The 13,757-nt window shown below is 43.8% G+C and overlaps 1 protein-coding gene across 3 annotated transcripts in view; it reads right to left on the minus strand.

The window, feature by feature from the left end:
* The window catches only part of ADAMTS20 (ADAM metallopeptidase with thrombospondin type 1 motif 20), an 83,648-nt gene extending 71,068 nt beyond the window's left edge, over positions 1-12,580 (minus strand). For 2 of the 3 annotated variants that reach the window (XM_077934661.1, XM_077934660.1), the window contains exons 1-2: positions 11,991-12,580; positions 9,926-10,272 (exon numbers count right to left, since the gene is read on the minus strand). In XM_077934661.1, coding sequence (XP_077790787.1) covers positions 9,926-10,272; positions 11,991-12,081 — 438 coding nt within the window. In that variant the 5' untranslated portion in view covers positions 12,082-12,580. Of the gene's footprint in view, positions 1-4,680; positions 4,786-9,925; positions 10,273-11,990 lie in introns of those variants that run through there. The other variant, XM_077934662.1, reaches the window with a different exon arrangement.
* Positions 12,581-13,757: the final 1,177 nt, after the last annotated feature.

Genomic DNA, 13,757 nt, shown 5'->3' on the forward strand with positions numbered 1-13,757 from the left:
CACAAATAAATATACACTTGCACAAACTATCTTGCTATTTTCAAAATAAATATCCCAGGTATGCACAAAGGCAAGGTGGAGATGCCTACTTTACTGACTGATCAATCTGTAAGTCATAATTTAAGAATGGACAAAATAGACAAGTTGCCTCTTTTTCTTCCCAGAATGAGGCAAAACAAAGACTCCTGCATTCCTCTTCCCCATACAAGCAAGAGATATCTTTTTTCTATCTGTTTTTAGCAGCAACTCTTTTAAATAGGTTCTGGATTTTGGTGAATTATGACTCAATACACTCTGGCCCACACAGCTGCTTATGCAGCCAGGTTCTCTCATCAGAAAACATTAATAAACCAAGCTTTGTTCATGTCCCCCAGAAACTCCCATTCCTGACTGACACAGCCTACCAGGACATGCATGGGAATCAGCGGAGAGAGAAAAGGCAGGATCAGATTAATAAAGGCTATGGTGACCTTGCAAGAACCCACATGGCAAGTGAGCGAAGGTCTCAATTTGCCTATTGAGAGAGGACCAAGGGTTTCTTACCCCTGCTGTTTATAAAGAATTATACATGATGGGGCAGGGAGGCTGTGTTTCTAAATGCATTCACTTCAAGTAGAATTTTAATATCACTGCACTATGTGATAAAACGGTGAGTGCAGTGTGCTGTAAACAAAAGCACATAACAAACAAGCTTAGCACTCCAGGATAAATCATCAGTTGAATCAAGTCAAATACTCCTTTGTAGAGCAACAGACCACAACTCTATCAAAGGCTGCTTTAAAGCCCACTACATAGCCATGAGGTCAAATTCTGCCTTTCCATCTACAAGTTTAAACCTCTTTTACTTCAATAGGAATTGTACATGCATGAAGAGGACAAAAGCCCTTTCATTTGTGCATACTAAATGATAGAATGCATGCTGGAAGGATCTTCTCAGTCTCCAAGTTAAAGAGATAGAAAAATGATGTGTTGACAACATTTTACAGTTTGGCAATAAGGTGTGCTGACTCTGAAAACAATAACCTGTGCTCACGCTTAACAAAAACAATATTAAAGGAAACATGGAGGTAATCAACTGAAACCTGTCAAGCACAAAAAGAACAATGTGTAGATTTTAGCCTGGATCATGTTTTGAACCTAGCCACTAGCCTAAAATTTGGGTTAAGAAACATTTAGCATTGGACAGCAAAGCCAGTTTTACTAACCGGGTCACATAATAGGATTAACACATATATACACGAGTGCAGGACTTTCTGGTGCCAAGCCATTATGCCTTTGCGAAATGAGTGTGAACTTTTGTGCGTGAACTCATGTATGCAATGTGCAATAGAACTTTTACCCTTCTAACTTTACTATCTGTTAATATAATCAGTTCAAAATTCTATGAATGAAAAGACTGAATAGATCCTTTGGAATGAATGTGAGCTCTTTAAATATTACCAAAAGAGGAACAGTTGCTGAAGGCTATCTTAAATAAACAAGACTTAAAACAGGAGAATACAAAATGGCAGAACAACACCCCTTGGAAGAAGTATGTCACATTTCAGGACAGTTTTACTTGTTTGCCTAGGGAATGGGTGGCGAACTTCTTGTCTATGAGCCAAATGTAGCTGGGCATGGGACCCTTATAGACCCATGAGGTCATTTTCCCAAAGCCACTTTCACCTACACCCAAAAGATGATGATGGGGCAGCTTCAGCTTGGACAAAAATGATTTTCAATCTGGTTTCAAGTCTGGTTTGGGGTACTCAAACTGCTTGGTGACCTGTGCTGGGAGAGGAACAGGAAATAAAAATGTTGATCCTCTTTGACATCTTGGTGACTTTTGACACCATTTACCGCACTGGGGCTACTGCCAAAGGGTGGTACACAAAACTCTTAAATAAATTACTAAATTTATTCGATAAGTCTTTCTTCCACTTCTTGCTTTCTTGATGACATATACTCACATCAGTCAAATGGTACATATCACGCCTTGCATATATTGCCAGGTCACACAGAGAAGCCCCATCCCCAGACACTTCACAACTTATTGCCAAGAGCTTCACTGGTTAAACTAGTTCCCAGTATGCCCAGTAATACTGGTATTCTTACTGCCTTGCAATGCATGTCATGGAAGGCTTAATCCAGTCAATAAGCTACATAAGAAATGTATCATATCTCCTCAACAATATCAAAACAGCAACAGGAAATTCCTGAGTCCGCTCAGATACTGCAAAGTTCAGTGCCACCTAGGGACATATAATTACACTATTTACTGAGTATATCCCTAAACTATTACTATATACAGTGGTACCTCGGGTTAAGTAATTAATTAATTAATTCCAGAGGTCCGTTCTTAACCTGAAACTGTTCTTAACCTGAAGCACCACTTTAGCTAATGGGGCCTCTTGCTGCTGCCGTGCCGCCGGAGCACGATTTCTGTTCTCATCCTGAAGCAAAGTTCTTAACCTGAAGCACTATTTCTGGGTTAGCAGAGTCTGTAACCTGAAGCGTATGTAACCTGAAGTGTACCACTGTACAGAGGTACCACTGTAATTGGTTCTATATGTAAGCACCAGTTAGGCGCAATCACTAACTCAAATACTAAATCACAAGCAAGTTGTTACCCACATATATTCATGTAAAATTCTTACATCAACTAGTTTGTTACAACAGCTTTCTGTCTACAACTACTACTACTTTAATGAAGTCTCACATAACTCTAACACTAATTCTACTGTATAAAGTGAAAATATGTAGCTTGTTACGTTATGGTGTGCATTTTCTAATACTATTGCGGCTAACAGCTTCAACAACGAAAGTTGTGAGGTTGAAAGCAACTTCACCAGTGCCTTTATGCTTATTATTTTATAAAATAACTGCTAATACTTGGGGAGGGGGGAGAACAACACTCAGTTGCAGCCAGTCATGTGTAGCAGAAAATTTCCCAATGCTTTATTTTTCCAAGGTAAATTCTCCATTTTTGAAGTTCCTCAGTAACAATGAATGGGTACGAATTGCAAATAAATATTATGCAATACGGTTAGTTACAAAGTAGTTAGCTTTGTTTACGAAATACAGTACAAATAAAACAAACATGCTGAAGTAAATAACCTTCTAGGGTCTCAGAACTTTTTCCAATGAAAACTGAAAATATACAATACAAATTACTTTATGCAAATTTACTTAGGAAAATTTTCTAATTCAAAATTATGGACTCAACGAAAAATTGCAATGATTACTAACAATGTGATCCTGACCTATGGTATCACAAACACCATTTAGACATAAATCTTGAGCCCTAACATTTTCTGTAATGGAGAACTACAAAGACACCACAGAGCCAAACCTCCTAGCAGACCTCGCAAACAATAAATATTGCATCTTTTACTAAAGTGGCACCTCCTAGATTTTAAATTATGAAGCCACATCACTAGAAATGTGTTTTCTTGTAGTAAAGTAACTCAGTCATCAGACTCTCATCAATGCTGAAGATTGTATGCTCACTGCTTTTCATGAAGGTTGTTTAATAAAGAAATAAAGAAATAACTCATACTGTTTTGTCAAAACTGGACAGAATATCAGCTCCTGCAGGAGAAATATCCAACTTTCGACTCGGACACGCCACAAATACTATGCCACCTGATTCTAATACCACATTTTCCACCTACTAGATTGTCTGAAGGCATTTTCAGTAGGGCTGAGTCATTTCTATGCTTAGAACATGATCTTACAGACCACAGGCATCTAGCAGACTATGAGTATCAAATAATTATTTAGCAGCAGCAGCGGTGGTAGCAGCAGCACTACAGTCATTTTGACCCTATATAACAAAATGGATCATTCGCCATGCAGTAACCCTTCCTTAAGGTTCGCAGAGTATATCATGAGGACACAACTGAGACCCAGACCTATACAGATCAAGTAAGGGTGGACCCATAATGCATAAGGCCCATGTATTTTTCTGAGTGAACCAAGTGTTTCTGGGTGGATAATGAATTTTGGAGAATATAAATTGCGGAGAATAAATTTAAGATGGCTTTTCCTAGATGATTTGGGAGTGATGGAGAAGCATTAGTCAAATGGAATTAAGAGTTATTTGGAGCAGGACCTGTGAAGAAATTAGTTTTGGGTAAATGAATTAAAAGTTGAATGGATTTCAGGTGATCTAGGGGGGGATGCAAATGAACTTACTCTGAATTAACTGAATTTATAGGGGTTATCCTGATCGAAAATTATTGAATTTGCCTTCTGTAACATTTAAATTATACATTTGCATACACAGATATAACTTGGCATATGCAGATATTATGCAGATTTGTGTCTACGGGTCTGTGCCCTGTATCTTTCAAGCAACTAGCAATATCCTGGGACCATTTAGATATCTTAACCACATATAGCAGAATTAGATCTACAACATCTGGAACTATGGAAAAGTGAGGTAATATGTGACCATAAAACTGGTTTAATTGCAGGTAAGATGATTCACGAAATTTATTGTGTCTGCCAAGAGTAACACCAGATTCTCCAAGAAGCCAGGCCTTTTACATTAGGAAAGGACTCTTCCCCCCCCCCCCCCTTTAAATAGTGACTGTCCTATTGAAGAAAGACTGCATTGTGGTCAATTGTATATCTCACCCTGCATTTCTTAACAGACTTTGGTGACAACTAAGTTTAATAAGAATTAATATATTTTACCTCTTTGTTTCCTCTCTGGACTATGTTTAAGAGGCCATTTTGATCCACCTGCAGGCACTGAAATCCTCAGCAGATCTGGTTGCCCATTTCTGTAGGAAGCTAAAACTGACCAATGAAGTGAAAGTAAAAGAAAAATATAGAACTTAGAAAAAAGTAGTTAGCTTGTGGCGTCTAGAATGAATTCTAAATTATGTCTGCCTGCCTGCAAATGATCAGAAACTCGTGCCATTGCACATAACTGCCGTGTCCTTTGGTTACAGCACTGATACATATTTCCATTTTTTCCCTTAGCTCCCTTCTCAGTCATTCCCTTCTAACATCTGCATGCCAGAACGTATGCACATTGCATGACTGAATCACATCTTTAAGAAATGTTTCTAGTTAGCCCACAGCATTTATTCAAGAAGTACTTGTCATATGCTTAGGACCCCTTCAGTGTGTTTGTGTGTATGTGTGCACACAGCAAAAACACTTCCATGTAAACTGTTTGACAGTGGAATGGTCTCCTTCAGGAGGTTGTGGACTCTCCTTCCTTGGAGATCTTTAAGCAAAGGTAGGATAATGTTACCAGATTTTTTCAATGAATCTGGGGACACTTTTCAACTTCAATGGATTTTGTATGGGGACTGATTTGTAAATCCGGGGACTGTCCCTGGGAAACGGGGACATCTGGTAACCTTAAGGTAGGATGGCCATCTGCTATGGATGCTGTAGCTGAGACTCCTGCAATACAGAGGGTTGGACTTGATGACCCTTGGGGTCCCTTGCAACTCTACAATTCTATGAAGAAAATGTTATATACTACGGTATGTTTACACCTGGCAAACTACACATAGATTTTCATTAGATGTGCTTTCCACAGAGGAATTTTGTCATACCTGAAGCAGTGCTTGTAGAACTGCCCTCTTAACAGTACACCCCTAAACATGACTACTCAGAAGTAAATAACTTTTTGTTAAAAGGGGCTCATTCCCAGATAAGTACATGTAATATTGCACACTGGAACCCGCAGTGAACAGTAATGAATGTATCTCATTTATTTCAGTGTTGAGTACGTATATTTGAGTGAAGGACTGCAGTCACGGTGCCTAGACCTTCAGTCCTGCCACTGTTATAAACTCTGATTATTTAAACAGGCTTGGACAAATGCAGAATTCTGATAATATACTCTACTCAAGTAACTATATATCTGATTATATTCAGGCAATTTGCATGCACATTCAGTATATGTTTGAAATCTTAGCTTGTAAATGTCTTGTAGGCTTTTTTTCTTCCTCTGACATTTACAGCAATGATCCATTGCAGTTCCTCACAAATATGTGAAAGTGTGTGACATAATTGTCATCAAATCAATCAAAGGAGCTTCTCATACTTCAATTGCAATAATGAAAGGAACTGTTCTCTAATGTATCAGGGTTTGGCACAAAACGAGGAAAGATTTTTTCATCTGGAATCATTTTCACACTGCTAATTATATAATTATTGATATTAATATAACTAGCCTTCTACAAAATAAGATTGCATGCCCATAACTCCAAAAAAATGATGCCACTTGATAATGACACAACTTGGTTACTGATATTTTGAAGGATTTACAAATGCTGAAGACATGGGTTGGTTTGGATTTAATATCAAACTATGGTTTGGCGCTCTTGCAATCCTGGTTTGTCTGGTTTGGAAATACTTCCTCATATGGTGTAGAATGAAAACAGAATGCAGAACACTCATTAGGTAACAAAGGCATAAACATGGGTACTCACGGGGAACTCATGGGAAGAGAGATAGGGTAGAAAAAGATACATATTCCCCGCCCCAAAGTTAGAAGATCCTTCAAAAGCTTGGACAATTTCCGCTAAACATTGGGTGTTAATTGCTGAGCCTATTCAAGACTACCTTTGCCTGGAGGGTACCAGTAGACTGAGAGGCCTTTAGAGCAAATATGGGAAATGTGTGGCTAGACTACAACTCACATCACCTCTAACCCTGGGGTGGGAATAGGCAATAAAGATACAGTTTGATTCCTCATAGCCAGAGTTAGAGTCCTGGCTGCCAAGGACCACACCTGTGTCCTAGGTTTTTCTTGCAGCTTGAAAGTATGCTGAGAAGCTTTCTGCTGCCTTGTAAAAGAAGAACAAGGGTGAGGGGAGGGGGTGTCTGTCATGGGTAGAGACCATTACCAGCCCTTTAGCATTTCTCCCACCCCAATTTCTCAACTTCTGTATTAAGAAGCATGGAAGGCAGGTTACAAGTGGGTTGATAATTACAGATTTTCTGTGAAGCAGACTCAGGTTTGTCAGATAAAAAGAGTTTCTTTGGCTACGTTCAAACCAAGAGGAAGAACAAGCAAGCAATAGGTCCCTTGAGTGAAGAAGATGGAGAAATGCTTTTGGGTGACAGAGAGAAGGGGGAGCTGCCTCTCTCTTCACCCAAAATGTAATGATAATGGTAATGATTATGTTATTTATATGCCACCCATCTGGCTGAGTTGTCCCAGCCACTCTGGGAGGCTTACAACAAATTATAAAACTACAGAAAACATCAAACATTAAAAACTTCCCTATACAGGGCTGCTTTCAGATGTTTTCTAGAAGTCAGATAGTTGTTTATTTCCTTGACATCTGACAGGAGGGTGTTCCAGAGTGGGCAAAACTACCGAGAAGGTCCTCTGCCTGGTTCCCTGTAATCTCACTTTTCACAATGAGGAAACTGCCAGAAAGCCCCCGGAGCTGGATCTCAGTGTCCAGGCTGAATGATGGGGGGTGGGGATGCTCCTTCAGGTATACAGGGCCGAAGCCCTTTGGGGCTTTAAAGGTCAGCAGCAACACTTTGGATTGTGCTCAGAAATGTGCTGGAAGTAATGGATTCTTTAGTTGAGATTCCTGCACTGCACAGGATTGGACTAGATGACTCTCCAAGTCCCCTCCAACTCTATTAAGTCTACGATTCTATGAAATCTCTTTTTGTTTACTGATAAGAGGCAACAGTGAAGCTAGAAGATACAACATTGTTAAATTATAGCAAATAAGACAAACTGAAACCACAACAGCAATATCCTATTTTGAAGTTACTGTATGCTCATAATGTATCTCTTAGTATGGAGGTTTGCCAAAACAAAATTGAGAAATGGGGGCTGCGATAGTTCTCAGGAAACAAGCCAAAGTGGCAAGCCACAAACTTTCACGTCTTAAGTACGCATAACTCTAGATCATGAATCTCAACACACTTTGAGCCATAAATGCACTTCAGCAAAGGGCAGGAAGAGATACTAGAACAACTACTGAAACGTGTGTATAGATTAAGCACCAATTGCACCGTCAATTCTACTTCCTAGGAAATAATAGTAAATAAAATGAAATCCTAATGTGATTAATACCAATAATAAATAAAGGATTTTTTTGGAAATAATATAAACAAAGGTAAAGGTAAATGTACCCCTGACCGTTAGGTCCTGTTGCGGATGACTCTGGGGCTGCGCGCTCATCTCGCTCTATAGGCCGAGGGAGCCGGTGTTCGTCTGCAGACAGCTTCTGGGTCATGTGGCCAGCATGACTAAGCCACTTCTGGCGAACCAGAGCAATGCACGGAAATGCCGTTTACCTTCCCGCCAGAGCAGTACCTATTTATCTACTTGCACTTGACGTGCTTTCGAACTACTAGGTGGGCAGGAGCTGGGGCTGAACAACGGAAGCACACCCTGTAGCGGGGATTTGAACTGCCGACCTTCCGATCAGCAAGCCCTAGGCTCTGTGGTTTGGACCACAGCGCCACCCGCGTCCCTGAAATAATATAAATAGCTTTCCATAAAAGAGTCAAATGGTTCTCAGGAAACAGTTAAAACACTAGAAAGCCAATCATTTCAACAGAAATTACACAGGATACAGTCCATTTACCCCATCACTTTTCATGCATGGGGATTTCTTGCCACTGACCCATCCCCTCTCAGCAGCCCTCCTGTGGCCAAAAACTGCACTCACAGGACATTTACACATGCTCAATGGCATATGCTCAATGGACCTCAATGGACACATGCTGAAGGGACCTTTCCATAACCCTCTGTTTGCCTTAAGTACCATCGCAGCAAAACACAGCTGGAACTCACAGTGGAAATGCCTTTGTAGGTTTAAATGGCTTGCAAAATATAGTCTATTTAACTCCATTCATCCATGTCCCAGTAAAGCCTTATGTCAAAAAGTGTAATAGTTGGATTCCCCCATTCTTTTCAAGATTCCAGCACTCAAAGAGTTTCAGTTTTCCATAGCTTAGATCTCAAATAAACTTCCTTTAAAAGGACTTAAAATTTTAGTTAATCTGTTGACATTGCTAAAAGTAGATCTGGACATAAATTAAGTCATAGCTGGAAATATGAAACACGGGCTGAAATTCAAAAGACCTGAGTTATTCAGCAGCAGATGCTGAATCCACTTTTTTTTACACGAATCTAGGCTCAGAAGGGCTAGCTGGCTGTAGAAAGTGCTCAGATATCACACGCATAGGCGACACAGTAACTTTTTAGAAAGCAGATAGCACATGGGACCTGAGAGTTCTGCTTCCAAGCCCTAGCACAGGCTGTTGCATGGTTTTGGATACATCACTTCTCAGCCTTAATTTCCAATCTGTAAAAAAAAAATGTGAAGAAAGCCTTGCAATTTGCTAGTGGTGGGGAGCACTTTCCCTAGTGAGTAGGACAGACGAAACTTGAATTGAAGTGACACACTGTGTATGCTGCAACGGTTCTTTATAACCCCTTCTGAGTCTGCAAAATCTCAGAAAACAAAACACGAGTTTTTCAGCTATTTTTAATGAAATTAACAAAAATCTACACTTCCTACATTTATGCGATTTCCAAGATTTAACCAATTTCCGCCCAGACGCTGTTTAAAGAGGCCATATGGCAATCCCATATAGTGCCATTGGAAAAGGTATACTCTACTGAATTCCAGCATCATACTGTACTTTGGACAGAGAAAAGACTGCCAGAATCCCAAACCGCTACACAGTTTTGTTGCATTTTACAAAGTTCATGATATCAGACAGAATGCCATTACGGTAAATGTAGATATTATATATAAACGCCATATATGTATCCCAAAGAATATCATCTCTATTTGAAGCCAACAGCGCTTCAGAATCTCTTTCCTTTATGGTCAGCAACCCATAAAACCTCCACTTCAGCAGCCAGCTCTCCAACAAGTTAGCTCTCCCATTCAGACAGAACAAACCTGAATGAAAGAAACACAGTACTTACCAAGCCACCACAAATGCTGAAGATTGCTGTGTGCATTTCCTGTGCATTAACATGCCCACGATAGAAGCAGTGGCGCAAATCTGAGGGGGGCTGCCTTTCAGTGGCCCCCACATGTACTTCAATATAGCGAGGAGCGATGAAGCTGGTGTCAGCACTCAGATTCAGCTGGAATACCTGTCCATAGGCACTGAGGCGGTAGTGAGTCCTGAAAGGGATGGGTTCCACACCTGTCTCCATGCTCCTTTTCCTCCTTTTGAAGTGGTGAGTATGAGGAAAAGTTTCTCCAAATTCATTCACCCGCGTGGGTGTCACTATTTCATAGGACGGCAGATGTTTCACCAAAGTCTCTGCAACAAAACAGCAAAGGTACACACTTTGAATATGGTGCAGATTCCTGATACAGGCATGGGATCCATCACAGTCTACTGCTTACCAAAGGAGACAAGGCTAGACTTTCTATTCTTTGGGGAAACCAGTGCAATACGATCTGCCCTTTTGAAAGCAGAGAGGTTGCACAAATAATCTGCACATGCACCAACTCCAGATAGGATTGGGGCAAAAGCCCTGGCAATTCATTGCCGGTCAGTGTAAACCAGGCATGGCCAAACTTGGCCCTCCAGCTGTTTTGGGACTACAATTCCCATCATCCGTGACCACTGGTCCTGTTAGCTAGGGATGATGGTAGTTGTAGTCCCAAAACAGCTGGAGGGCCAAGTTTGGCCATGCCTGGTGCAGACAGCAATAAGCTAAGTCGGCCCAATTCTCTGACTCAATCTTTCGGTCATCATGGTTTGAAAAAGATGTACAAACTAACAATGGCGCAATATATGCATCATCAATATAGTAAGGTAAAGGTAAAGGTACCCCTGCCCGTACGGGCCAGTCTTGACAGACTCTAGGGTTGTGCGCCCATCTCACTCAAGAGGCCGGGGGCCAGCGCTGTCCGCAGACACTTCCGGGTCATGTGGCCAGCGTGACAAAGCTGCATCTGGCGAGCCAGAGCCGCACACGGAAACCTTCCCGCTAGTAAGCGGTCCCTATTTATCTACTTGCACCCGGGAGTGCTTTCGAACTGCTAGGTTGGCAGGCGCTGGGACCGAACAACGGGAGCGCACCCCGCCGCGGGGATTCAAACCGCCGACCTTTCGATCGGCAAGCCCTAGGCGCTGAGGCTTTTACCCACAGCGCCACCCGCGTCCCTTCATCATCAATATACAAAGGGCAAAAACAATGGCTTTTGCTTCACTCATACCTGACCTTCCTAACAATACAATACAGGCTATTTTCTGGCTGCACTCCTACGCACCATTTTAAAACTTGAATGATGATGATGTTAAGTCACCAGATGACTAAAACCAGTCCAAAATCTCAGGGCTCTTTCTAGCATTCATTGGGTGCTAACTGATTTGCTCAGAGTACACATACTAAAAATTAACGAGCCTAAGTTAATCATGCTAATTCAGTGGGCTGACCCTGAGTAAAAACTTAGCTGAGTTAACACTGAAAGTCTGGCATATTCCAAAACACATCCTATGATATAAAAGTGAGAAAATGTTATTTCTTCAGGGGCTTATGAATTAATTCCAACGTCCATGCAATAATAACAGGCGGCCAGTGGGAACAGGCACTGCTCCTCTTTGCCCACTGAATAAGGAGCTCCAAACACAACCCAGGACAAATGTCTTTCTTATGGGTGCCTGAAATGTTTTTTTGCTCTGGCCTATCTGCCATAGTGTAACCATGTACGAGGACGGGGAGAAAAAAGGCCTTCCAGGCGGGAATGCACCTGAAAGAGACAAGCGCCCAGCCCCAGCCGGGCTCTGCCTTCGCCTCAGCGCGCGCCGCGCGCTCTTCCCGCACGTGCGAGGCTCCTTCCCCACGCGCACGCGCGCTCGCCTCACGCCGCTGTCCCTCCTCCTCCTCCTCCGCCACCGCAGCGCCAAAGCCTCGGGTTCCTAGAAAGCGGCTTGCTGGCGGAGAGGGGCGTGAGGCGAGCGGCCGGGGCTTTTCGCGCGGGTGCCCGAGCCCGGGTTGGCGCGCTCTTCGAACCGGCCGCCTCTTTTACCTTGCTTGGGGTGCAGGCGGGCTTCCCACGTCCTGGCGGCGAGCAGGGCGGCGAGGTACAGCAGCCGCGCCAACCCCTCCGGACCCCGCATGGTTCCGCCGGCCTCTCCCTCTCGAGGGAAACGCCTCGGGCGCCGCTCCTTGTTGCCTCAGCGGCGGCCGCGGCAACTGCTGCAGCCGCTCGCCGGCTGGGCCGACCTCGGACGGCGCGGCTCCCTCATGTTCCCGCTGTGCCCGTCGCCGCTGCGTCTCCTCTTCCTCCGCCGCCGCCTCTTCCTCTCCGCCCCGGCGTCCCCGCTCGCCTGGGACTTCTTCGCGAAAGGCAACGCTGCCGGCTCGGCGCGCCCTGCTGCCGCTGCCTCTTGCTGCCGCCGCCGCCGCCTCCCCTCCACGTTCGCTCCCTCCAGAGCTGCTGCTGCTGCCGCCGCCGCCGCCTCGCTCTTTCCTGCCGCGCAAGGAGGGAAGGGTGCCAGCTTCGCGGACTCTCCGGCCACCCCGGGACCCCCGACATCAAAGACTCTGCCCGCCCCCTTGGGGCAGGGACCTGACCAGCGATTGGAGGAGTCGCGGCGGCGGCGGCGCTACCGACTCGCTCGCGCTCGGCTCGCTCTCGCACACGGAGCAGGCTGGAGGTTGCGCGGCTGGCTTGCCAGAGGCGGGTCGCGGAAAGGAGCCGGCCCTGGAAGCAAGGGCAGTCGGCGTGCGGTTCTTGATTCCTGCTTCAGGACAATAGAAAGGGGACCCGTTGCAAAAACCCACCTAAAAAGTTCTGGAAAAGAAAGCACGAGAAATCCAATACCACTTGGGTTCAAGCGTTGCCATATTTCGAAAAGTAAAAAAAAACAAAAAAAAAACAGGGCACCCCGAAAGTTTTTAGGAAGACCCCCAAATTGTGAACGCTTTTTTTTTTTTTTTAAGGAAACCACGGAAATTGTTGAGCTTTTTAAAAGGGAAAGGCGAGGAAAAGAACCATGATTTTTCGATTGACTTTTCTGAACTCCAGGACAAAGCACCACTTTTGGGAAATTCTCCCCCAATGTCAATTCCGCCTTTGAAATCCCAGTAGTGTCAGTCCTAAACCCATAGAAGGCAGCCAGAACAAACCCCCCAAGTCAGGCAGTAAGTGTCACTGGACTGGGCAAAGATGCTTAGAGGGGAGAGGGGGCTGCACTCTAGGTTGATGCTTGTCTGCTGGGGCCTGGATTCAGTGGTGTCCTGATATCTGCAAGTTGTGTGGCATTGGCTCAGAAGCCACAGCCATCCATCCAAGAGTCTGCAAGGCAGAGTTGTGGGAAGCAGTTGTGTAGCCCACACAAAGAGGATGCAGGGCCATCTTCTGCCTTTTATCTAATTGGCTCTCGTTTCTTTTTAATGCCTCAAACTGATAGTCCTCAAAATATTGCACACCTCCAAGAGGAAGTATGGCATCAATTATCTTGGGATGGGATAGGATACTTTGGGCTGAATCCAGGTTTTCTTTCTCCCCCCCCCCCAAATTATCACCACTGTGGTGATGCCACCAAAGCTTGTATACAGCGGTACCTCAGGTTACATACGCTTCAGGTTGCAGACTCCGCTAACCCAGAAATAGTACCTCGGGTTAAGAACTTTGCTTCAGGATGAGAACAGAAATCATGCTGCGGCGGAAGCAGGAGGCCCCATTAGCTAAAGTGGTGCTTCAGGTTAAGAACAGTTTCAGGTTAAGAACAGGCCTCCGGAACGAATTAAGTACTTAACCCGAGGTACCACTGTACCTTTGGAGGAAAAT

The sequence above is a fragment of the Podarcis muralis genome, chromosome 10 (assembly GCF_964188315.1).
Source record: "Podarcis muralis chromosome 10, rPodMur119.hap1.1, whole genome shotgun sequence".
Lineage (NCBI taxonomy): Eukaryota > Metazoa > Chordata > Lepidosauria > Squamata > Lacertidae > Podarcis > Podarcis muralis.